Consider the following 27425-nt stretch of genomic DNA (forward strand, 5'->3'; position numbering starts at 1 on the left):
GATACATTTATTTTGTAGTACGTGAAGGGGTCGCATAACATACTTGCAGGCCTGACCGTACAGAAAACACCCGTAATCCAGTACCGCTCTTATTGTGGCCCTGTAGAACATTAGGGACACCTCCGGGTCCGCCCCCCACTTCCTATGGGAAAAGGCTCGTAATGTGTTGAAGTACTTTTCTATTTTTAGTTCCACGGTTTCGATGTGTTTTTTCCAATTAAGTACTTTGTCCATTGTCAACCCTAAGAATTTTGCGGACATTTGGCATGGAAATTTCCAGTTCGCCAGTACCATCTCACCGGAGAGGCCCAATCTCCTCTTTCTAGTAAAAGGGCAGAGAACTGATTTTGGTTCTGACCGCGACAGCCCGTTCAGAAGTGTCCAGGATTTTAGGTTTACCATAACTTCTTCAAGCGCTTTTTTGCAATCCTCAGAAGTTTTTTGTGTTGTGTAGATGCACACGTCGTCGGCGTATTGTAGCATTTTAACATTTTCGACCAACACTGTCTCTATATCCGCTACATACATAGAGTACAGGATTGGGCTTAAAATGCTTCCTTGCGGTAAGCCTATCTGGGTCAGCTGGGGGCCTTCCAGAAGGTTGTTTATTTTTAAGAAGATCTGTCTGTTTGATATTAGTTCGATAATATTCCTAATAAATTTACCCGGCAATTTAAATTTTTCTAACTTTTTTGCTAGTATAGGTATTTGAACCGAGTCATAAGCAGCGGTAAAATCTAAAAACAATGCTAATGTTATTTTATTGGTCGTGAAACCCAACTGAATGTCGGTAACGAGCTCAGTCTGACTATCCTGTACCGATCTGCCTTTCCTAAACCCGCATTGGCTATTCGGAAGTAAACCTTTTGACTCCAGCTACCATTCCAACCTGTTTTTCACCATCCTTTCGAACGTCTTCATGACGCAAGAAGACAGCGAAATTGGTCGATATGACTCACATTGGTCCCTATTTTTATTTCTCTTCAATATCGGACTTATTAAATAATTTTTCCACTGTTGTGGGTATTCACCTTTACTCCACATTTCGTTATACAATTGTAACAGCCTGTATTTAGCCGCTAAGGGAAGGTGAAAAATCATTGCGTAATGTATTTGATCCATTCCTGGGGCCGTATTCGTGTGGTTTTTGATAGCTCTTTTAAACTCATTGATGGTAAACGGTTTTAAAAGCGTATGTTTATCATTATTATTGCCCATTAATTCTATTTTATTTTGTGTAAAAGGGGGAGCTAATTTGTTTATAAAATCGTTGGACCAATCACCTTTAACTATTGGAATGTAACTATTTGGTGGGGTCATTAAAGATTTGATTTTTTTCCATATTAGCCTTATTGGAGTATTTTTGTTCAAATTTTCACAAAAATTCCTCCAATGTTTCGTTTTGCTTTCTTTAATAATTAATTTCGTCTTAGCAGTTTGTTTTTTATATTCTATATAATTGTCGTAGTTAGGATTCAACTTATATTTTCTAAATGCATCTTTCCTACTTGCTACACTGGCTTTACATTTCTCGTCCCACCAGCATTTACTACGCGAGGTTACCCGTGGATTTAATTTAGGTATAGCTTTTTCATTTACCATATTTAAAACATTTATGAAACTGTCATAATCTTCTACACTGGAAATAGCCTCATCTAACCTATTTTGGAACGTCGGCCAATCGGCTTTCTTTAAATTCCATGTCCGGAAATTCTGTCGACAAATACATTCTAAGTATTTTTCATTCGTTTCTATAATAATGGGAAAGTGATTTGAGCCCATTGTATCATCCATTACGGACCAGGAAAATTTTGAAGCAATTTGTGCGGTGCAAATCGTAATATCTAAGGCCGAATTATTTTTTGTTTTAAATTATTCAATAAAGTGGGTGCTCCGTCATTCAAATAAACTAAATTGGTATCTTGTATTGCTTCTAATAGATAGCGACCCTTAGACTCAGTGTAACTAGAGCCAAACGCTTGGCTATGTACATTGAAGTCACCGGCAACCACAAAGGGAGGGGATATACTCTGAAAGAGTGAATTCCATTCGCGATATGTTATTTTATTCTCCGGGTTGTTGTATATCGAAATTACCGACAATTCATCCTTAAAAAATGGAATTTTAACGCCCACAGTCATCAGCTTATTTATTTTGAACAAATTGGTAATTTCTTTAAAAGGGATATTATTTTTAATTAGTATCGCTGTACCGCCCTTTCCGTCCATTCTGTCGTTTCTCACTATATTAAAATGTGTAAATTTTATAATTGACTTTGGCTTAAACCAAGTTTCGCTTAATATAGCTACATTTATTTTTTCATCGTCTAGACAGATTTCCAAGCTGCCTTTGTTGGAAACGGCTGATCTTGCGTTCCATTGTAGTATTTTTAATTTATTCATGTGTTGTAAATGAAAGTATACTAAGTAAAACTATGAGATATTATATACACTGTACAGTTAAAAAGTATTTGTTACTTAATAACAGTAACCAATTGGAAATTTAAATTGCCTCGTTCAAACTTATCACTTTATCTTTGATTAGTAATCTCAGTTTGTCGTCAGGTATTTTTAATTCTATTCCATTTATACTCTTTAAAATGGAGTAGATCGCTTCATATAATATATCTAAATGGGGATCCTGTTGAAGGGATTTCGCAGTTTTCGTTACCTCTGAGGGGCGGTATGGGTTTTGAGGAATTAATCCTCCTGGTGTACTTTTACTCGTACCCGGTTGAATTAATAGGTCGTTAATCAATTTTTTATCGAAATTAGGGGACACCTCAAACCTATTTCTTTTGGTTTTCCTCTTATAAGAGATGGTAGACGCGAATGGCCTATTATCGTTACCTACGAGTTTATTTAGTAAGGGGAATTCTTTTAGACTATCTAAAGTGGGGGCTTGTTTTTCCGCTAAGGCGGCAAACGAGTTACTGGATAGCAATCTTCTTGCGTCCAGGTATGAGATATTCTTCTCGCCCATTAATTGCTTTAGAGTTTTCTCTTTCTTATATTGGGGACACATATTCACGTTAGTTGCCAAATGGCTAGCACTGCCGCAATTCACACATTTAGGTGTGATATCTTTACATTGAGATGCTTCATGATTCTCCCCACATTTCCCACATCTTACATTCCCTTTACATTGGTCTTTAAAGTGACCAAATCGTAAACACTGTTTACATTGTATAACATTTTGAACGTAATTGTGCACTTCGCATCTTACGTAATGTATATACACGTATTGTGGTAACTGCTGTCCCCTAACCGAGAACAAAACCGACCGAGTGGGAACGAATTTTGTTTCTTTCGTATCCCTGTCTATCACTTTTCGCTTTAATCTTCTGATTTCTATTAGCTGGTATTCAGCCCCTAATGGGCCCCTCATAACCTCCTTTATCTCCTCTTCGGTCAGATCCGTGTCTACATCCCTAATTACTCCCCTTCTCTGCAATAAATATCTGGGTATGTATACTCGGAACCCCTTTTCCTTTAGAATTGCGGAACTCACTAATCTGTTGGCCGCTACCCCATTGTTCATCTCAACTCTCATTCTATTTACGCCGAGCTTTTTAATTCCGTCGATACTTTTGGCAATGTCTATGTGTTTTTCGTATAATAGTTTCCCAAGTGCCATTGGGTGCACCCTCGAAAGCCAAGCCCCTTTTTGTCCTTGTTAGTGCTTTCCACTATAACATAAAAGGGTCCTAAATCCGTACTTTGATATGCCATATTTGTGTATCCATTTGTACTTTTGTTCGCCTTGGTGTAAATTTGTTCGTCACTTACCTTGTTTGCTTCTTGGTTGGTGCTTACCTCAGTCAGTTCCATAGCTACCTTCACATCCGGTTGGCGCAACATGCTTCTAGTGGTAGGGACCGATCCACTCTCCGTCCCTCTACGCTTATCAGCCACGTTCACCACCTTCTTGACTGCCTTAGTAGGCATATTTGAGATTTTTATTAATATTTTTGAATTTTCAAAAAACGCTTTGTTATAGTTGCTAGTGTTTCCACAGTAACTGCATAAGCCATTTCAATTTCAAGTTGAGTTATCTAATTTCTATATTTAGACTTTCAGTGCATTTTTCTTCCATTGGAAAAATGCATTAACTAGTTGCGTTAACTAGAAACGAAAGTTTCTTCTAAAGATTCTAAATTCTTCACTATCAATTCTTCATGTTTTAGCCAGAGTAAGTGTCGTGCGTGACGGTAACGTAAGTGAAGGCGAAATCTCTTCACCAAATTGATTAATCTATCTCTTATGTTAGGCGAATTACGAAGCTCGTTACGATGAATAAAATCAGATGTGAACCAATCCGCATTTGCAATTTATCCCAAAAATTGTATTAACAGTTATTTCCTTCTTGCTGCTTAAAGTAAAAATTTTAAAAAAAAATCTCTTATTTTTGAGAGCCTGTTGTTTGCCTTTCCTAAATACGGACAACTCCGTAAGTTTACTACATCTTTGGGGAGATTATTAAAATTTTCCTCAAAAAAATAAGTTGTTCAATGAGGCAAAACAAATTTCCTTTTCTTAAAAAGTTGTTAATAAATAAGTCTGGACTTCAGGAAGGGTGTAAAAAAAAAAAAAAACACTAAAATTTAAAAGTTCATCAACACTTTTCTTTAGTCTGACGTCAGCCGTGAGGCCAAACAAACCTGTTAGTTGTAGCCAAAGCCGAATAATGCAGGACCAAATAGGGCACATTCCGTCTAGTTTATGTGCCCCTGTAAATTGTTGAATAATAGTGTTTAGTAGTTAGTAGGTGAAAGTAGTTGCGAACTGTAGTAGCACGTAAGAGGTTTAAAGAGAAAGGGCTTACTTTAGGGAAAACTCAAACCGGAAAATACACTGCTACATAAATAGCAGTTTGTTAAATAATTCACACCTAACCGAGCTAAATTATGAAAGTTACGCTTAACCGAGCTAGATAATGATTAAAAATTATTACTTAGAAAACTAACTTGCAATTATTATGTGATGGAGCAAAGCATAATAGGATTGTTACTAGTAGAGACTGTTTCTCGAGAAAACATCCCGAGAGTGTATTATCGAGATAGAATACTCGGGAACACTGGACTGATACTTCCTCTTCTAATCTAACTGGAATGTCTGACATAGCGATATCCTATATTCAGGTGTCCAAATTCAATTATATTAAATTTTTAAAACCAAAAAACCAGCCGAACAGTTTGCTGGTAAAGGATATTTTCTCCTTTGATCAATATCTCCATTTTTCATTTAAGAATTATTTAGAATCGGATATGAAATTAAAATTCTAAATAATCTACTGCATTATCTATAATATAGTTCTGATATAAATATTTAATTTTTTTTTTTTGTACATTTATTTTGCAACTGTAATTAGTTTGCAACAAGCAAAAGAGATGAGGGTAAGGAAATGGTGCAAATATATAGGCACACATAATACATGCGCACCCAGAGACATGAGTAGAGTGAACGACGACCATCCAGTGATGGAAGCCGTTAGATAGCCATGTTGGCAAGCTTACACAGCAACCATCCTAGGAGGTCGGCGTTATGTGTTGAGATGGTCGCCGCCACTTTAGTCTGCGCTGTGGATTTGAAGGAAGTGTTGTAGTAGACATGTTGTGGATCAGAGGGTTGTAATAACTGTGTAGATTTGAGTGGAGTTTTGTGTATTGAGATTGGGGCTATTTCAGATACGTGAAGAATATTTAGATCAGAGTGTATTGTGTGATTGGAGATGTTGACTACATTCTGGCAAGTAGGGTTGTATGTAGTTTTCTTTTGTTCGCCTGGCTCAGTTTAAAACGTTTGTCGAGTAATCTTTTTAGCAAAATATTAAATTAATAAAAATTTTGGCAGTTCTGAATTGAAGGGTTTGAATTCGTGAGTCTCCTAATGGAGAAGTAACTCAATATCGTTTAAACTTAATTCATATTCTCAATTTGAGTACAAATAGGTATTTTTTTTATATTTATTTACTGATAATGATGGTGTTTCACAATAATTCATATCCTCTCTGCATCCTGGAATGATTCAAAGAATCATTACTGTGGTTACTACAGCCTCTCTTTTTTTTGCGTATCTAATCTTTGTTTGACTGAAGCGAGAGAATGTTACCTAAAGCCTTTGGGCGCTGTTGATCTCACATGTTGACGCGCCTTACAATTAACAAATAATTAAAAGAAAACATTAAGTATTACTAAGTTTTGATTGATATTTTGTCTAAATTCATAATTTATTTTAAGCAACTGCTTATCCTGCTTCAAAATTATACAATTTTGATTGAAAAAAATCTACTCTTAAAGAATTTCAATAAAATTCGGCTGTCTGAAAGATCAGATGTTGCTAAATAGTTAATGATAATGCCAGCGCAAGAACACCAAATTTATCTTCTAAGTAAATCTGATACTGTGTTGAAACTGTAATAGTTTTATGCAGTTTCACCTTAAATTAATTGATTTTCTAATATCTCTATACTGTGCCTAACTCTTCTTATGGTCGTACTAATCAAAAACAATAAAATTTTGATTTGATACTAATATTTTCTAAAAGTGTGATTAAAATAAAGTAATTGTTTATTTTTTTTAGGCGGGGCTTAACGTCCAACTACCGATTGTGTTTTAATTCAATAAATTTAGTAAATAGACATTATTTAATAAATTAAATTAGCAAACTAATGATCTATGATCTAATTAACATGTTTTAGATACTGAGCGGGAATAGCGATACAGCCACAGTGGTCAGCCATAGATTAATGCCTCCAGTATTCGCCAGTCAGATACGAGTACTTCCTTACAGCGTTCATCGTCGCACGGTCTGTCTTAGGATAGAATTACTAGGATGTATCTCCTCAGGTAAGCAACAAAATTCTATAGTTTTCAAATTGGTTAAATGCTCGAATAAACCCAAACTTTTTTTTTTTTTTTTTTGTACTTATTTCGTACCGGTAATAAATGTTGCATGTTAACTTCATTTAATACTCCAGGACGAAGTTATTTGATGTGAGAAGCTAATCGAGAGATTCCAAAAAAAAAATAGTAATTCTTAATTTAATAAATGAATTTCAAAGAGTTTAGCAAAAAATAAATTTATAATCAGTCTGACAATTGAAAAAGAGCAACAATTGAAGTTGGCTAGCAAATGTTTCTCTTTTAATACAATAAAAAGATTTCAGTAAATCTCTACCAACTGAATGAATAGTTCCCTTTATGGATTTATTTCAATTACTCTAAAATAACCATTATTATCCAGTCATTATGCTACTCCTAACATTATTATCATTATATTAATAATTATTAATTATTCTCAATATATAATATATTAACAATTTATAATAGTGCTTCTAATACAGTGAAAGAGGTCAAAAATACTCAAATTGGGACTCGTCTTTTTCCTTAACATTTCTCTTGCTGCTCAGCTAAACGAAACATCTTCTACTTGCTGGAACGTACTTTAAATTCACCAGTTCAAACAGCGAAAGACAGTTAATTCTCTTTGCTCTCGAATATAGACTACTTTGGCCATCACTCGAATCTCCAACAGAAAGTCTGTCATCCACCTGAACTCTGCCTCCTCATACCCCTATCCTAGGGTTCCATCCTAGGTCCTATCCTGTTTATCACCTACATAAATCGTCTACCCAAACCTCCTCATGTCAACCTTTCCTTGTACGCTGAAGACGTGGCCTTTTACACGTCATCTTGGAGAATGGACACCACCACCAACAGACTTACTCTTGCAATAGACAGACTTACAAAATTCTGCAGCAAATGGAAAATTAAAATTAACCACGACAAGACAAACGCTATACTCTTCACCAAACGCAGACCCACTTTTAATCGACAAATCAGATGTAATAACATTCTCGTTCCGTGGTCTACCCAAGTGAATTACTTAGGGCTAACTTTAGACAACAAACTGACTTTCACTACGCACGTTCAGGACAAAGTAAACGCAGGCAAACTGGACTACAAGATTGTTATTTCCTCTTCTCTCACATGACTCCAAAATGACTGTGACTAACAAACTTCTCCTCTACAAAGTAGTCATTAGACCGATGTTGCTCTACGCCTGCTCCGCCTGGAGCCTGACTTGTAGTAGCAACATCAAGAAACTTCAGATAACGCAAAACAAATTCCTCATACTCGCAACAGACTCCCTAAGACGCACTAGAATTGACTCACTCCACGGAGACTGCGTCCATTACTCCCGTACACTCCCATATCCAAAATCGTCTGCTCAAACTCCTTTCCATCCTAGACTGCCATCCTAATCCACTATGCCGCGACAAAGCCTCCTACAGATCCTTCTACAACATACAGACAGAGAAGACTAAAACATATCCTACTCTAACTATCTAAACTAGCTGCAGGTTTTTCCTCCTTTTTCCCTGCATTCCAATACTCCTCACCTAACCTTACTTCACTCAGTTAAGAAGGTTGAAATGTTTTTATACATTTATACTTCTGTAATATTTATTCTATTCTTTTCTATTCACTCGAATTAATTTTTTCCGTATTTCTTTTTCGATACATTTTTAACTTGTGAAGAGATATCTTCGTACAAAATTAGCTCTCATATAATATAGACGTGGATGGAACAATCCAAAGTAGATTATGCTTCTTAAAACTTACACATCCAATTATCTTTCTGAACCAGAAAGTTACACGTCTCATTCTTTTTAGTTTCTTTTATTTTTTGAACATCGCTTTGAATAGGAAAGCTTGTTGTTAGTGTGATTCCAAAGTATTTAGCGCACATAATTATAGTTCCTGCATCTATCTCTACAGTGTGATGTCATCTATAGAAATGAGGTAAAATTGAGGTCCAAGAACAGAACTGCTATAGATAGATTTTTAAGTATGGTTTTCAATCAAACTGTATTAAAAATTGAAACAAAAACAAGATCCTGTTTAACGAACTGAATGATACTAAGAGAAGTGGCTAGAGCAGTTTTAACTAAATTTGATGTAAATATTTATTTAGAATTTATTTTTTTTCTTAAACTTTTAATGAGGTTTAATTTAGTGCCCATAGCACGAACCCTAATGTCTACGTAGCCGACTGGGGGAGAATTTTCAGGCTGACTCCACCCTATGTGTGGTGGATAAGTGGCCGTTCCATTTTGTTTTTAATCTACTCATTTCAATGTAAATTTTTATTATTAAATCAGAATCTTAACCTTCATCTGCATCACGGAAATGTATAAAATTAATTTCGAGTGGTAATTTTAAAATGTTTAAAAAATATAATTACTTACATGCTGAAACATAACATATTTTTAATCTAAATTAATTTGTGTTTATTTTCTGTTAAATTTTATAGCATAAAATTTAACACAAGACTTCAAACAAGAATTCAAACTTTAATGTGAACGAACATACAACTTTCTCGTACTGCATAATTACAACTTAATTGACAATACTGCTGTTACATTAACATTAAATTTTACCCACACACTAGACTTAAAAGTCAAGCAATGACGAAACGTGCGAAACTGCTTTACAGACTACCTGGACGACGCTCTAAATTGACCATTGAACTCAAACGCTTAATATACATACAGTACTATCCTCAAACCTATGTGGACTTACGGACTAGAGCTGTGGGGTTCAGCCAAACCAACAAACATACGGACAGTACAAGACATTTCAGTCAAAACTCCTCCGACATTCTTCACACCGACCTCAACATTCCCTTTATAGACCAACTTACCAAGACTAAGTACCAAAAATTCCATACTACTCTCTCAACTAGCTCTAATCCTCTTGTACTGTCTCTGACTTCCTTTGACATCCCTAATACTCCTCGCCGACTGAATCGCCAGTGGCTCTGCGACTTCCTTGTAGTCTGAAGGCCTAAACGCCATTATTCTCCTATCACTCCTCTCTCCCACTCATATTCTCCTCCGCACATTCTCCTCTCTCCTGTAGAGAGTGCTACCGCTGGGTGGTTTCTCTCCTCCTGCTCTCCTCCCGCACCAGTTCATCATACTCTCCATATTTACTTATTGTATACAATGTATACAAATTGTAAATTACAAAATAAATTAAAAAAAAAAACATTAAATTTTGCTGACCAACCTTCATACTGATGTGGTGAGGACGTTATTTTGGAAAATGCCATATACGATCCTGTTTTGTTTTCGGCTGTGCACTTAAAAAGTGACGCCAATGATCTCTCATATGTTGGACGCATCTTAAATTGCAAAAAAAAAATCGTTCAGTAAATGATCAAAAGTCTCAATACTTCGGATGAATGAAGGCAACCAACCGTCCCATTCAGTATTAAAGCTAGTGAAAAATGCATGAAAATTCAAAGAAAATAAAAAATTTTCAATAAAGTGATCTTTAAAGTAGTTTTTTGAAGAAAATATTATGCCCAAATAAACTAGGAGAAATGAAATCGTTGTATTAGAGACTGTCACAGTATTATGGAAGTGAAATACTCGATCAGTTTGCGGCTAGACAGGAGAAAATATGGTCAGAATATGGTATATCCCTCTAAGAGTGCGGTTACGACCGCCGTCCATAGAGGGGCTCCACATCTCTGGTCCATAGTTCCACCCAACTGAACCAAGCCAAGTGTGTGTGAGAGAACACTGCCAGTCTGATCACATTTATAAACCTATTTGTAAACTGGGCTGAAGTGGCCAAGGTATCAGTAACAACCCTCTCTACTTATTCTGTCTTATTTCTTTCACGCTCCCATATACGTATGTATCTAAAGAACTCTCCAATTGCATGGGTGTCATTTGTTAGATAGCTGTTCCATTTATCTAACTCTTGGTACGTTATTTCAAACTGCAACTTCATATTTATTTTTGTTTTGAAATAGCAATTTCGTAGGCCGAGGTTTTTTTTTTCTCTTAAGCTGGATTCGAACCCGTGATCCCCGCGTTGGAATCCAGCATACGCTAAACACTTAGCTAATCCCCTGCCTTCCCAAATGAAAGTTATAGATCAAAATTGAAAAAAACGTAAATACCTTTAAGAGAAAATCGTGGAAACCATTTTCTTTTTTTTTTAAAGAAAACAACACAAAAAAATGAATAATTATTTTCTTGTTGAAGCAAACATGGCTTCATCCTAAGTTTTTACTTTCCAGTATGAAACAAAGTAATACACTTTACTTTTAAAGAAAAGTACATTATTCATATTTATTCTCTTGTGGTATAAAAAAATAAAAAAATAAAGGATATCCATGTTTATGACGTAACTATATAAATGTTACGACACAGATGTGACTTCCTTTTTTTATATTACATTTTTTTCTATCAAACTAAATAATATTACGTAACTTAATACATAGTACAAAACTTATTGTTCTTAAAAAAATTAAGAAAAGCGAGAAAACAATTTTTTTTAAAATGGTTAGATTGTTTAATTATAGCATTAAGTCCTTCGCTAATTATTGCCCACTGTTGACAAGATACTGACGTAATTACCTCACTAATTACGTTTCGATATGGCAGAATGAACTTGAATCAACGTATCCACTCATTTTGTAAAGCACAGTTGATTTCAAATATTTAAACAAAATGTTGTTTTAACTTCTCAGTAATTGCAGGACAGAAGTATTACCTTCTTACATAAAATAAATATAATAGTGTATTTTACGTTTATTCAAAACAAATTTGAAACTAGCTTTTCCTTATAAAGTAGCTTTATATTTATAATTACTGTGTACTCATTAAGGGGTGTGATTTATTAACACTAACAATACCCAAATTTTCGTTGTACCAAGGAGTTCATTTTGGGGAAAAAATCGTATTTTGCTAGACTTATTTGATAATGTAGATTCATAATTGGCGCAAGTGTGTTACTTGTTTTATCCAGTATATCACAAAACATCAACCAAGCACGTAAACATGTTTTTTCAGGAACGGTTTTCCTAATATACTGGTTAGTGGGGTAATGACCCTAATTTAGTTAGCCAAAAGTTGGGTTTTGAAAGTATCTTCCAACCAAGGAGATGAACTACTTTCTTTCATGTATAATCTTTGAGTAATAATTGATCAGCACCTTTTCTGGAAGAACCATATTGCTGAAGTATCGCAATCGGTTTATCCTTATGCGTAAAAAACCATGAATCAGCTACGTCATCTACTTCTGCACAGTAGCCCCCAATTACTCCTGCTTCTCTTTAATTTCTCCTAACTTTGGTTAGAGTAGTTTGGTTTATGAGGGCCCTCTCTGTGATTCTCAAAGGCAAACTTAAAGCAGTTCTGGTGAATTGTTTTCTACGTTTAATCTTTGGTACCTACAAAATCGTTCACATCACCCTGTCATTAGTACCGTTAAACTGGTCCTTCAGGATCCCAAAAACCTTCCTGTATTCTTCAATTTCTCCATTTTAACTCCTCTCTGCATTCCCGACAGGTTTCTTCACACAGGGCAGCAGCCTCTTCTTTAAAAAAAAAGAACAATATTTCATTTAGAACAAACTACCTATCAAGACATTATAACACACCAAATGACTGACAACTCAACAACATTATCACAGTAGACGGAAATCTCATCACAAGACATATCAACAAGATTTCAGCAATCTTCAATCAAATTACAGTCAAGCAACTAGCAGCAAGAAGAGCCATCAGGAAATGGAATTAGAAAATCGATACACAATCTCATTCACCAGAGAGATTTTCATCGTAACGATAACAAAATTTGCCAAAAGGGAATGGCTCATTTTAATATTACAAATATTTGTTAATGATTAGTCCAATATTAAGGATTAATCCAAGGAAACAGAATAATATTAATAAGATGAAAAGCTACTTCTTAAAAGACTTTATCCTTTAACGTCAGAACAAAATATAATTCCGGATCATCAATTCGGATTTCGGAGACATCACTCAACTTCTCACCAGGTGCTTCGCGTTGTAGACACTATAGCTACCTCCCTCGAGGGGAAGCAGTATTGCCCGAGTGTTTTCCTTGACGTCGCTCTGGCGTTCGACAGGGTGTGGCACGAGGGACTACTGTTTAAGCTGAGGGAGATTCTTCCTCATACTTACTACCTCATCCTCAAATCTTTCCTAAAATACCGATATTTCAGAGTCAACTGTGGAGCAGCAGACTCTGATATCCGTCTAGCTCGAGCTGGTGTTCCTCAGGGCTGTGTCCTAGGTCCTCTTCTTTACTCCTTATACACAGCAGACATACCTCAACATCCAAATACCATCCTTTCTACCTTTGCTGACGATACTGCTATCTTATCTCCTCATTCCACATCAACCACTTACAGGACTGGCTTTTCAAATGGAGAATCAAAACCAACGTTACGAAATCAAAGTTTATAGTATTTACTCTCAGAGGGAAAATTCTACCTCCTATCATCTTGAACCAAATTCCTATACCAACTGTGGACAAAGTACGCTACCTTGGACTGCACCTAGATAAACGGTTGACATGGAATCCCCATACTAGACTGAAAAGACAAGAAACTAACCAACGCTACAAACTTCTCGCCAGACTACTTGACAAACGTTCGAAACTTAACCTACATAACAAAAGACTCTTATATCTACTGTTACTGCGACCTATTTGGTCATACGGCATCGAAGTATGGGGATTGACTAAGCGTTCCAACTCACTACGCCTCCAGGCATTACAGTCAAATATACTTCGAATTAAGTTTAAATAATAAAAATTACTGAACACATTCATGTTATAATATCAATTATTTTATCATTCATGGAGTGCTTCTAACCTTTTCTGGAAATTTAATTAAAATCTTGGCTACTTTGCATTACAAAAATATTGTTTCGCTTTAACTGCTTCGTGGCACCACAAGTAATTCATTTCTGAAGTAGTATACTAACTCAAAATGTTGTACAATTTAATTTTCAATTTGCAGTGCAATAATAGTACACAACAAAGTTTGATGTCGTTTTAGGTTTTTCAAAAAAGATGGTTACCACCATATCGTATTGATAAAAATAAGCGATTTATATTAAGCTTTCTCATAGAAGACAAATCTAAAATTTAGCTGCAGGCCATTTATAAAATATTTACAATAAATATTAAAACATTAACGTTGCTGAATAAACATATCGATTTAATGATCAAGAATTCATTAATGCTACATAATACGGTACAATTTAATAAACTGTCATTTGAATTTTTGTTATTACCTGCAACATGTCTGTAATACTATCTTTAAAACTTGAAAGTGAATTTTGGCTTACTCTTATTAATTACAATAGTTTTAATAATTGTAAAAGGTATTAATTAATTTAAATATTGCGTAAAGTTTTCTTAATTAACTTTCGTCACTAACCACATCGCAACTCGGTGAAACAGACTTGAAACTTGTTGATTAACCTTGTTAATTAATTAAGAAAAACAGTTCAGTTTCTACATTCAATTCTTTGAAAGTTACTTCAAAATAATCTTGGTCATTGTTAAGAAGGAAAAATGGTTTCCTTTTGTGCAGGGCTAACGGATTTTTATTACTAAGTTATGGACGTGTCACGTGACAAAATTACGAGCTTAAAGAATTACAAACTTCTTCTTGATTGTAGCTAAAACTTTCCATATTAATAGAAGCAATTGAAAGTAAATGGATTTTAATGCAGCTCAAGAAGAAGAAGAAGAAAACTATCTATGCTGAAATTGCGTCACTAACTAATACCAGGTGTGGCTATTAAATAACGAGACTGACGCTGCTGCTGAAAAACTATGCATGCGCCAAATCTTAACGACCGACAGCTGTGCAGCCTTCTCTTTCGATTGCAGCGTCTCACAAGTTTGTAGAGAAATCTGTCTGACCGGAACCGTCGTTTGTGTAAGAGGTGTTAGTTTCGTTTTGCCGAAAACGTGATACCACACATGTAGTAGAGCAATGAATTGTCGTAAAATTTCACATGAAACTTGGTAAAACCGCTACTGAAACTTATCTTTTATTAAAAGAAGTTTATGGCGATGAATGTTTATCACGTGCGCAAGTTTTTGAGTGGTTCAAGCGTTTCCAAGATGGCCGAGAAGACGTAGGAGATGATGACCGCCCGGAAAATATCGATTATAATTAATCAACATTACTACCGTGAGGTGCTTGCTCAACTCCGTGAAAGAGTAAGGAAAAAACGACCCGATTTGTGGAAGAACAAGTCATGGGTTCTCCATCAAGACAACCGGCGCCGGCTCACACTGCATTGTCTGTCAAGACGTTTCTAGCCAAGTACAACATCCCAGTTTCTCGGCCAACCGCCTTATTCGCCTGACCTGGTCCCATGTGACTTTTATCTGTTCCCCAAAGTCAAAATCTGCATTAAAAGAAACACGATTTCAGTCCTTTGAAGCTGTGAAAGAAAAATCGGCACGCGTCATGCAGGAGCTCACAGAAAAAGACTTCCAGCACGGTTTCGAACAATGGTAAATTCGCATGGAGCGTTGTAGGGATGGTATATTGAAGGTGGTAATAACTAAACATGTATAAATTTAAAATAAAATGTTTTACAGCAATAGTCTCTTATTTAATAGCTACACCTCGTATACTAAAATAGGGCAACAATGATATTCACAGATTTGAGCCGAAATTGTTCTGATACCTCAAAATTGTCGTTAAAAATTTCTGTGGATATTTTTAAAAATTGGGTATTATCAAATTTCCAGTCGTAAGGTTTGTCATGCATTAATTCTTTACGTTTAAAAGAAAATATTCCTCCAAGCATTTTATGAAACGTCATGGAGAACTCGAATGTACTGTCCATTGTTACTTTCGCCTATTACTAGCGGGTGAAGGTATTGCAATCGTAAAATATTAAAAGTTTTTATTACATGTACGAACATCCCTTTAACAAACACTAAAAAAAATTAAGTTACAACTTTTTTTAAAGTTAGAGTGTAAAGGATTTTGTTGAATAAGTTGCTCCTACAACAAATATTATTATAGTATGGGAGAATTAAAGGTTTGGTTTTAATGGGATATTAAAGCAGGTAAGGAGATAAGTCTTATAGCTGAGCTATTGGTTAGGGGATTGTTAAATGAACCTTAACGCTTCCGGTACCGGATGTACTGCTAGCAAATCTCTGGCTGCTTACTCTTACAGCCTCCTTCACTTCTCCATCTCAATTCCACCCCCTTTCAAACGCCATCAGCCCTGTTTTCTTTGGCCACTTGCACGCTGAACTGTGATTTATAGCGGAGGGATTTTTAGCTGGAAAGAAATGGCATAACATTAAATGGGAGGTTGTTTTCTTTATGTATTATTACACAATTAATTTGCCGTCGCGCAGGCGCGATTAACTTTGGTAGGACAAACAGAAAAAAGATTATAAAAGTTTGTAAGAAAGTGAGAGAGATAGAATGAAGGTTATGTTAGGTAATCTGGATTTTGTTGTCGTATTATTTAAATGAGAATGTTGATTTGCTTCCTGTAAACAGTATAAATCTTCCCATTTATAGCAATTGATTTCTCTACTTGTTATCCTTCTGAACGGAAGTAATAAAATAGATTTACTGAAGTTCTTGAAATAGCAGTGTAAACTTAAATGTGAATTAATGAATTGTAATATTTAAGGTCTCCCGTACTTCGAAAAGTATCGAAAAGGGTAAAGTTTATGGAGACGTAACTTATGTTGGATTCTGTTGAAACGAGTTTAGGATTGCGGCGAGCTTTTCGAAACGTTGATCACATTGTTCGAAGTTTTTGTCACCAATTTCTGAAGACAGTACTTAATATTCTGCCATCGAATTAATAAATTTCTTAAAAACAAACTAAAATCCGTAGCTTTCAAAGTGCCTCTTTGTACCTTTAATTTTAATTTTTTTTAAATTCTTCTACGTCTTTTTAGTTCTTATTTATTTATTTATGTAAATAAAATGTAGTCGCATGAAACTTTGCCCAGTTCGGCTAGTTGCTTTAGGCTGAAAACATAGTGGAGCGGTGAGCAAAGCGGCGATAAAAGTTGCTTCAGCTCAAAGGGGCCAACAAGCAGCGAGCAAAGAGTCGCATGCACATAGTGACGAGTTTAGTCGCGTTCTTCTTTCGACGAGACATGATGGAGGAATTCTTTATATTACGAAATTTCTTCCTTGAAAATTTGGTATTTACAGCAGCTTAGAAGCAGGATAGTATAAACATGACTAGACATGAACTTGGTGAATTCCATCACTTGTACCAACAACTTCGGGAGCATCCTGGCTCTGTTTCATGCGTATTTTCGAATGACTATTTCAACATTTGATTACATACTAACCAGTGTTGGAAGGCATGTTAATCAAGAAAAAGGACGAATTTCAATGTTAACCCCATTAATGCTGTCCCATTTCTTATCCAACACAAATCGGCTGTGATGTAGGAGGATCCTTTTGGTCCCACAGAGGTTTCTTTAAAGAAAAACTACACCAATAAATGCAGCAATATCCCATTTTAACCTTCGAAAATTGAGCGCGATGAGAGCGAAGAAATCAAACATGTCACAACGCGTTGCTCTACTCTCTGTAGATAGCGTTGCTCTATCTTAGCTTTGCTCTCCACTATGCGCGGTCCCATATATTAACTTGTGTTTGTTTTTGCCGCTTTGCTCGCCGCTCCACTATGTTTCCAGCCTTAGTGAAACATGAATTTTGTTTTGATTTCTTCAATGGTTATTAATTGTTTGAATTCTATTGAAGTTTTCATTATTTTTCGAAGATTGTTCTGAGCTTACTGAACAGACATGTAACAAACCGTTGCGTAAACTTAACTTCTCTGACCGAAGATTGCTAGGTAGAGTTAATCCTAAAAAGCAGCCATCTGTTCTCAAACCTCTCGCGTTCAGAAGTCCAGTGCTCTTTCAACTTAGCTAATTCCTTCTCTGTTAATCGATAGTAGTAGCTGTTTTATTGGAGAGGAACCCAACTCTTTATCCCTAAGGGTTATCCCAGTGTTACAGTATGAACATTGCATGGTGATGAACTGGAGTTTGCATTGTTGATTTAGTGTGAGTCATGAGCTGTATTATTATTACATTATGTGTAATGACGCTGAAGATTTGCTAAATCTCCTAAATTTGCTAAAAATAACTTACATACGCAACTTTATTTTCCTTTCGAACTAGGTACTTACTGGTGAATTATCTTTGCGTTAGATGTATTTTAAATAAAAATAAATTTCTGTTAGTTTTAATTTATATTTTTTAACGATATAAACAAAAAATATTTGCAATTTTGTACAAAATTTACGTAAAGTTCTGTTTAAACTTTTTGATAAAACAATCTCCGGTTCTGTTCCACGTTGTTTGTTGTCTAGCCAACTTTAGTTTAATTACTTTTCGCCATGACATTCAAAGATTAAAGAGTAACACTGAGAGATGCAGTTTAACTAAAAAAAAAATCTTTTGTTAGGCAAAAATAAATTTGGAATTTAATAAGGAAATATATTTATTTTTGTGTGAGACTTCTTGATGGTAGATTAACTTTTAAAATAAATTCAAGTTGCCATTTAAGTTTTTTTAATATTTATAAGTGACTTTATTTATTCAGATTTGTTCAATTAGGTCGCCAAATAAACATTTTAAGTTATTGGAGCTGGAGCCTTTTTCAGTACCAGCCTTCAGACAATGTTACCAGCAGCCTCCATCATCGGACCCTAGTTGTAAGAAGTTTCTTTGGAGTAAACATTCGAAGGCCCAACTCGAACGAGGATGTCCATGAGGTGCCAGAGCTAATACCTTTTCTAAGTTACTTTTTTATTTTAGTTAGTGTCCCTTTCTACGATTCATTCGTGAAGTCACTAGCCAAGGAAAAATACCAGATATACCATACTGCACTCTCACATTGCTCTAATCCGCACATTCAGTCTCTTTCGTCTCGATTACAATCATCTAAGCCGGCTGAACTGTCCGTCCCTCCGACATTTCTTTCAAGACTGATTAGCTACATCAACTTCCAATCGGCAGTTTCTCTTCTCCCGCTATTCACGTCCAACGGATTCTATTATTTATCTTATATTGCAATAGGTTAGTCTCCTACAGAAATATTGTAAATTAATGAATTAAAAAATAAAACTTGAGGAAACTTCAAAGCCATAGTCCAAAATGCACATTTAAATTTGTAAACAGAAAAACTAATTAGTCTACAAAAATCTAATTTTGACACGGTTTCGCTTTAGATTTCATCACTTCTTCAAATTCCTGCTTAAGCAATCTAAACAACCCATTATATCCCTTTTCTATAGAATCCACTAAAAAAAACGACTTTTTCGGTTAAAGCGAATCATTGAGAAGAAACGATTTCTTTCTGAAGCGACTTTTGAGATTTTTCTAGAGAATAAAAATTGATAATAATCATCGCTACAAAGAAATGATCAGTGATTTCTATCTGAAGATCCTGGTTATGAATCTAACTTGCTGCCCTAAGATTTCCTTAAGTTCATAAATTTTTCTCACATCTCAGCGGGAAAATTGACAATGTGGTCTGCTGTGAGAGAACATTGGAAGTAAGCCGGCAGTGCCCTGTAAATTGCTGCGAGTGCCATTGACCTCTTATATTATGATATATTTTTATTTTTTCCGATTCTATTCAATCCAGTTCATCAAGTATGTCTTTAAATTGACTACATCTTGTATGTGACGCTTGCTTGCTGGGAATGAGTTTCAGATTAGGGAAATTTACATGCCTCAGGAAGCAGTTTTGATGAAACTGCTTTGTATTTTAATTTTAAAAGACCAACTTCTGCTTCATTAAACCACTAATCTTTTAAAACTATCCTTTTTTTTTTTAATCAGAACCAGTTGGTTCTCTGATCTCTCTGGAGGTGAAACATTTCAGTAGCTGAGTTCAGTTTGTAAGCGTTCAAGAGGCTAACTATATCATTACTTCTTTCTTTAAACCTCTCATTTCCTCGAAGCATTACAAAATATTTGAAATTACAGTCGAACCTCCCATAAAGGACACTCTCACTAGCGACCACCTCCATTTACGGACAGTTTTTGGATTTCCCCTTTTTTACCCCTATACATTTTCTATATAAAAGAACCTCCGTCTAACGGACACTCTACATAGCGACCGCGGTCATTGATTTTGGGGAACGGATTATATGTTTCACCTCCCACCAACGACCACCTTATTCTTATAAGATCGTTTGACGCGGTGATCAAAATAATTATCCCCTCTCAAGTTTTTTTTTTTTTTTTCTAAAGTTTCCTATATAAGCTCATACATCTTGTACCATTTTAATCATTTTTCAATATTACTTTGGACGAACAATATTATTTTTTCCTATATGTCTCTCAAACAATAAATGTGTTGGAAGATTTTGCAAAAACCACATCGGATAATTAAGAATAACTTGATGCATATCATATAGCTAAATAATTATGCAGTTATGTACGTTTTTAAATCTATTAATACTAAACAATTTTTAAATAGATTTTTGGAAAAAAACCCATATTTTTTCATTATGAAACTTGCCTACCTCCTTCTAACGGCCACCTCCAAATAGCGGCCACTTTACTTTCCCCCGCCAGTGTCCGTTATTGAGAGGTTCGACTGTATAAATTATTAGCAAGGATACTTCTTTTTTTTAATTCAACCTGCTATCAAACTGATAAGAATGTCTGAATGTCCGTATTTTTGAGGAGAACCTCAAGTTCTTTAAGGGGGATAAATAGTCATTGCCAATAATTAGATTTTTTTGTTTATTATTATTTGAAATAGAAGCGAAAAGTAGTTTAATTAAAAATTTTTCGAAATGAATTTAGAAGTTAAAAGATTTAATTCCTTTTAAGAGACACCAATGATTTTTTTTAAATAAAGGAATGAATAAAATAAAAAGTACAAATTGTTCAAGCAAAATGTATTTTTTCTATTCATTTTTCTTTTTTTCTGCTTTTTGTTTGCGTAGCGGCAGCATTAACGCCATTGTTGTTTCCGCACAGCCAGCCTTTGTAATAATTATAGACTTTCTCGGCTCACAAACATAGTACCAGCGGCTTGTTGTTCTCTTTCTTCCAACGTTCATTCTCTTTTTCTTCGCGAGGTAGAATAAAACAAGTGGAAAACAAAAATCCTAAAGGAAAAAAGAGGAAAAAACCATCGTCACGAGACTGAGTTTTAATTTACTTATGAAAACAATTTGGTTGAAATTACTGGAATACAATTTAAACATGATTTTCTTTCCTTCCTTGCGGCCATTTAAAAAAAACAAATTCTTTTTATCAAAGCTTCTCGTTAGAAATGCTATAAAACATTTTATTAATATGTAATAATTTTTTTTTTTTTTTTAGATTTTTAAGCGATAATTAAAATCAGATTACATTGAAAAAGAAACAATTTAATCTTTACATTCTTTAGCCTGGACTCGTTTATTATTGCTTTATTTCAGTCAATTTTTAATTTTGTATCGATTGTTTCAATAATCATCGATATCTCTTTTGGGAGTTTTACATTCTCGTAAGGTTAAGTAAGGTATTTGTAATCCCGCAACCTTAAAAAATTGAAATGAATGAGCATTTTCTCGAAATAATCCTTGTTTTCGGTTAACTGTAGCTTTTCCTTCAAGTTACTCTTTCTAGTTTCTTATTTAAGCAACATCTTACCGCACATACAAATTAAATGACTTTAAGAAAATATGTTAACCTGTTAAATTAGTTTTTTTTTTTTTGAAAAGAAAAGCCTTCTTTTCCGGGGGAAAAACCAGGAACCCTCTGATGCCCTGCATCATCCGTCCACTACCCAGAAGTCCCGGGTATTGTCCTTCAAAGCTGTAAAGGCTTCTGAGTGGAAAAGCAGGAGCTCTCTGATGCCCTGCTTCATCAGTCCACTACCCAGAAGTCCCGGGTATTGTCCTTCAAAGCTGTAAAGGCTTCTGAGTGGAAAAGCAGGAGCTCTCTGATGCCCTGCTTCATCAGTCCACTACCCAGAAGTCCCGGGTATTGTCCTTCAAAACTGTAAAGGCTTCTGAGTGGAAAAGCAGGAGCTCACTGATGCCCTGCTTCATCAGTCCACTACCCAGAAGTCCCGGGTATTGTCCTTCAAAGCTGTAAAGGCTTCTGAGTGGAAAAGCAGGAGCTCTCTGATGCCCTGCTTCATCAGTCCACTACCCAGAAGTCCCGGGGGTATTGTCCTTCAAAGCTGTAAAAGCTTCTGAGGAGAAAAAAGATTAAGAGAAGCAAGAAGGACTTGAATCAGGAACTTTAGAGTGCATGGACTCCAAACAGAGACTACTCTATGCTGCCCTAACTCCTGAGTTAATCCCTTCCCTAGGCTGTAACAATAGTTATCTGCCCACATCTTCCTTAATCTACAAATTCTGGTTTATTATTTAAGCTTTAATATCAGTATCATTTAAAAAAAAATAACCTATGATACGTTCGGTTCAATTACGAAATTCAAATGTCAACAGTTTGATATCTAGAAATAGATTTGATACTTGCGTTTAAGGCTGTAATGCTGTGATAACCATACTTGAGCGCATTTGAAACTCATCTTGTTAGAGATGCTTCTTTCAAGGTTGTACATCGTAATCTTATTGATTTTTTTTTTGTTTAATTTTAATTCTTATTTGCAATCAGCGTTTTTCGTTTAATTTCTTGATAATAAATTTACAATAAATTTAACGGAGCTTTCAAGCTGAGAAGCAGAAGCTATGTCCTTTTAAGTCGAAGTCAGCTAGAACTTGCATCCTAGAAAAAAATTACTTATTGCTTATTGCATGAAACTAATTTTACTCCAGCTTGATAGCCTTAAGATGTTCACGTCACGAAATGGCACTGAAAACTGGCTCTCAGATCCATTTTAAATCCATCTTTACTTGACTTAAGAGGAAGTTATTTTGAATCAAAGTAAATAAGTGAATCTTCTCCATTTTGATATCATCTTTTGTTACCTCACTGCGCTACCTAACTTAAAGCCAAATGAATACAAACTGGATTAATGGTGGTGCCTTTAAGATGGAAATTCTGGATAAGAAAGTGCTTATTAAAACGAAATAAAAATGTTTTCCTGCATAATATATTATTAATCAGGTAGTTTTAAACCGTTTATCACGTTATAAATTATTTAACTAATTTATGTAATTCTCTATCAGTTTGCATGGCAAGGCCATAGCATAAATTTCAATATCATGAATAATAAAGTAAGTTTTCGTGGGTTCATTATTATAATAATTATTATTTTTGCCAATTTTTACTATAGCAAACATTTTATTACGAGTTTTAGATGTAATTTGGGTTATTAACTTGATAGGAATTTATTGTTTCATGCTTAACATTTTGATCATGATATTCTATGTTACACGGGAAGTTGTTCAAAATGACATTTTATAATCACTTATTTATCTTGGTTCTGACATCAATATTTGCTATTTTGGGTTTTAAAGAAGTTGACAAAATTTAGTGAAATTATCTCAAAACATCGATAATTTATTTATTTATTTTTATTATTTGTATATTTTTCCAAAGAAAAATACTTTTTGGGGGTAGTGCTCCTTCAAAGGCCAATCTTAAACATTCTTCTAACGTGTCAACTCCTTATAATAATAAAAGATAGTTTACAGTCAACGTGACAGGAGCTCTGTGAATGGAAGTCAAATATTGGTCAAACCTGGTGATGTATCCTGTGAAGATAGATGAGAATCCAAAATCGATCCAAAAATACAAATATAAACCAAGCAAACATATAAAATGTAACACTTAACCAAAAAATAATCCTTAATTGAATTACCTAATCAAAATCAATTAAAAAAATATAAATGAAAAATCCGGGCTACTATAATTCGACAAAGAATAACAAACACTTAACAGAACGAATAAATAATGTACAAAATGTCAATCTAAAAATAAATTTGGAACTAAAATACCCAGGAATATATTTTTAACAGTACATTTATTAATTTAAGTGGAAAATTCTACCAAGATCTATCTTCTTTCATTTTTGAAGGAATTTTTCTCCAAAGTACTGGCCTCAATAATCAATCAAAGGAGACGCACTGCTAGTACTCTACTCAAGTTATTCTTATATTTTTTTTTTGTAAGTCAGTTTTGATCGTTTGGGAAGTAGTTTCTTGAGTATTTGTAACTGTCATGGAGTTTTAGTCTTTGGAATCCTAGTTTTTAAATTGCACTCGTATTATTTGTCGAGGTAAACGTCGAGATATCGTAGAGTATTTACTGCATGGTTAGAAAAGTTATTAGAACTGTTGGATGGAATATTTTTCTTTTTTTGGAATAATGGGTACATTTGTACTTTCTATTGATACATTTTAATTTAATCGAACGAAACTACGCTTTTGAGAAATATTTTAGACATTAAAGTATTTTTAGAAAACATTAGATTAGTTCTAGCAAACCCAAATTCAATCTTCACTCAAGAAATCGATTGAAAAATGATTCAGAAGAACAAAAGTGCCTTTGGAAGGAGTGGTGTAAAGTTTGTAGAAGGCGTTACTTGAATTTTGAGTAATTCCCTGGCCATGAAGTTTAGATGTGGACCCAGGATCTTAGAAATTAAAAGCGCCAAGAAAAAATATTCAAAAATAATATTTTATAATATACATATATGATATAAATAATAATAATAATAAATTGGGTTACTTTGATGTTAATAAATCTATCTTAAATGAAATTATGTATGAAACTAAATGCTACGGTGCGAGTTTTTACAAATTATAAACATATGTTTAATAGATGCATGAAAGTTTGTTGCCACATTTGAAAACACGAACGCGAAGTTGAAAACAGAGAATGGTTCTTCCAGACAGTATCTGGGTGGAACCCCTCATGACTGTTTTAACAACATTAACGGGGGCCGAGATAGAGGGACAGCAGGGAACAGTATACACTTCATTTATAATGTAGAACGTTAAAATCACATCTTGGCTTCTCTTCACCCATCCGAAGCGATTGTCAGTGTAGGTAGTTGTTAATCAACAACACCTAAACTCCATATTTTGGAGCTTTAGGTAGAACAAGCGGTAGGATAATGGTTGAAATTAATTGACAATGTTTGATTTGAAAGAAATCTGTCCAAACTTTTAACTTAGACGAAGTCTAATCTACTTCAATGCTATTGTTCTCAACTTCTTCTCCAACGTGCGAGGTTCCGGGTTTTTAATGTTTAAGGATTCAATCAACATCGACCTGTTCCAATTTAAGAGGCACGTTATTAAACATCTGATAATATCTGTCAGCTGTAGCGTTTATTTCAAGTGTTAAATATCTAGGAAAGTCTATTTATGAAAAACCGTAGCAATCTTCCCAATAGAAGTCTCCGTCTAGCAATCCGTGAACTTCCACTTATTGAGCCAATTGTTAAAGATGATTGAGTATAATCATGGAAGATCAATCGACTGAAGTAACAGAAAGATACAGGATGTAGCGAAGTACATTCAGGTATTTTATTAAAGCATATTGCAGGCGCACGAAGACGCCTACACCCAGAAGCGGAAGACGCGAGAGTTTTAGAGAGGGTTGAACACCAAGTGGGGTCAAGACCGGAAGGGCCAAGGCCATAAAGAGGGCAAACAAAAGACACCGAGATAACCCTGCAGTTGAAGATGGAGAAAAACTGATGCTGAAGAGAAGAATGTAAAGGATACAGGAAGGCGGTTGTTGCTCCTTCTTCTTGCCGATGAACGAGGTGTACTATAGCCTGGAAGGAACAGAAATGAGAACACACTGAAGGTTATAGAATGCGAGGTTACAGAGATTTGGCAGGAACCAGAAGCGCGGGAAAAAGCATGGCGGGAAAGTTAAAAGGGCCGCCAAGAAAAGCTGTGTACGACTGAACACGTATGCTTTTTTTGAATTAAGATAAATGAGCTTTCTTTGTTTTTAGGAAGTAACCAATTAAGTGGCAAGAACTTATGATTCATAATTAATGAAACAAATTTGATCTATTCCTGAATACAAGATTACATGTCCATCAACTCTTTTTTTTAGAATTGGTTGTAAGATGTAAATCAAACGATCTGGCTAAATTGAAAATGATGCTACGATAAAATTGTCTAAAAGTGAGTTTTTGCTATATTAATTATATAAGGGCTTTGCTTTTTACAAAATTTCAAATGAAAATTGAAAATATAAAAATGGATTTGTATAATTAACCAACACAAGAAATAAATATAATAGGAAAACAAGCAGAAATGTAGGGCAAAATTAACTTATTTCCGGTATAATATAAATATCACTAGACATTAATTCCGCCACAAAATTAAAGAGGATATAGAAGTAAATTTACGATAGATTTACCTCATATCGATTACGATAATACGATTACAACTTGGTATTTATCCTCTAAAATTAACGCTCCTCATTATAATGAGCCTATCATAATGAAGCTGGCAAGATTGAAAATGTGGTTAGTTAAATTTAGAGCTGGATGTACCAATCTTAACTTGCATGTTTATTGTATCGTTGAACGGTTTCGGACATTCACTCGTCATAGAGATAAATTAATTGGTGTAGAGATTTAGACTTCATTTGTTTCCGTCTTGCGCTACACGTGTTTGATACTAAGATGCTAATAAGATGTTATTTTAACTGAAGAAGAGGTGGGTGTTGTTTTAGTGGTTATGAAGCTTGTACCTAATACCTATTTGTTAGAAAAAATGTTTTTTAGTAAATTATGTGCTTCTGCCTCTGTCCATGGTACATAATTGGTTGCTAGACATTAAATCCTCTCCGAAAAAAATAAGCAATTACTTTACGTTTTTTGTCTTTTTATTAACTGAAGAATAATAAAGAATTCCAAGAGACATTGTTAACAATATTCCAATGGTAATATTCTACAATATTAGCATTATTCGAATGAAGATGTTCCTGGTAAAAAGCAATAAAATACACAAGTTAAAGAGTCAAATAGCAATGTAAACCTTATTGCTCCGGCAAGAGCTCTCTCCGACACAAATACAATGGAGTGGCTATGTACCGCGCCATAACAGCCCCAATATCATTGTTGTCTGCTCGCTAAATCTTGGTCGAAACTGAAGGCTACAGCTGAATAAGAGAATATATCCACTTATATTTGAAAGACTAAGTTACAATATTGCTTCTTTTTTTCAACTCAAGTATCCATATCTATACGTTGCTTTTTGTAATATCAAATATAAAGATTTGAATGAACCATGAGATGCAGATATACTGTATCTGGTTTAAAATGATGTTTGATTAAATTGGAAAAATTTATCATTTCTTGTTGTTTTCAATGTTCATGGTTATTACCCATAGTGCATTGCTTGAAACTTGACTTTCAAAATTCTTACAAATATATTCCCGTTTTTGCAGCTGGGTTGAGAATAATTTGGTCCAATCCTAGGGTCCGATTTTATGGGTGTACAGTTCCAATAGAACTAAGCCAGTTACCGAAAGTAACTACTTCGTCATTCTCTACTTCTCACAGCCTCTTCATTAGGAAATTAGAGTTTGGTACTTTTGTTTTCTCTTTCCTAAGACTTGAAGGAGATTGTCAGCGTTTTAGAAAGCTTTGGCCTCCATCAGGGACCCC

At 34.8% G+C, this 27425-nt stretch overlaps 1 protein-coding gene across 4 annotated transcripts in view; it reads left to right on the forward strand.

The window, feature by feature from the left end:
• The window catches only part of LOC141449757 (discoidin domain-containing receptor 2-like), a 471131-nt gene that overhangs the window by 361834 nt on the left and 81872 nt on the right, over window positions 1–27425 (forward strand). For all 4 annotated transcript variants that reach the window (XM_074119492.1, XM_074119490.1, XM_074119491.1 and 1 more), the window contains one exon: window positions 6700–6847. In XM_074119492.1, the coding sequence (XP_073975593.1) occupies window positions 6700–6847 (148 nt within the window). The remainder of the gene's footprint in view (window positions 1–6699; window positions 6848–27425) is intronic.

The sequence above is a fragment of the Rhodnius prolixus genome, unplaced genomic scaffold, assembly GCF_049639745.1.
Source record: "Rhodnius prolixus isolate KJV_2025 unplaced genomic scaffold, Rpr scaffold_2, whole genome shotgun sequence".
NCBI classification, from domain to species: Eukaryota; Metazoa; Arthropoda; class Insecta; order Hemiptera; family Reduviidae; genus Rhodnius; species Rhodnius prolixus.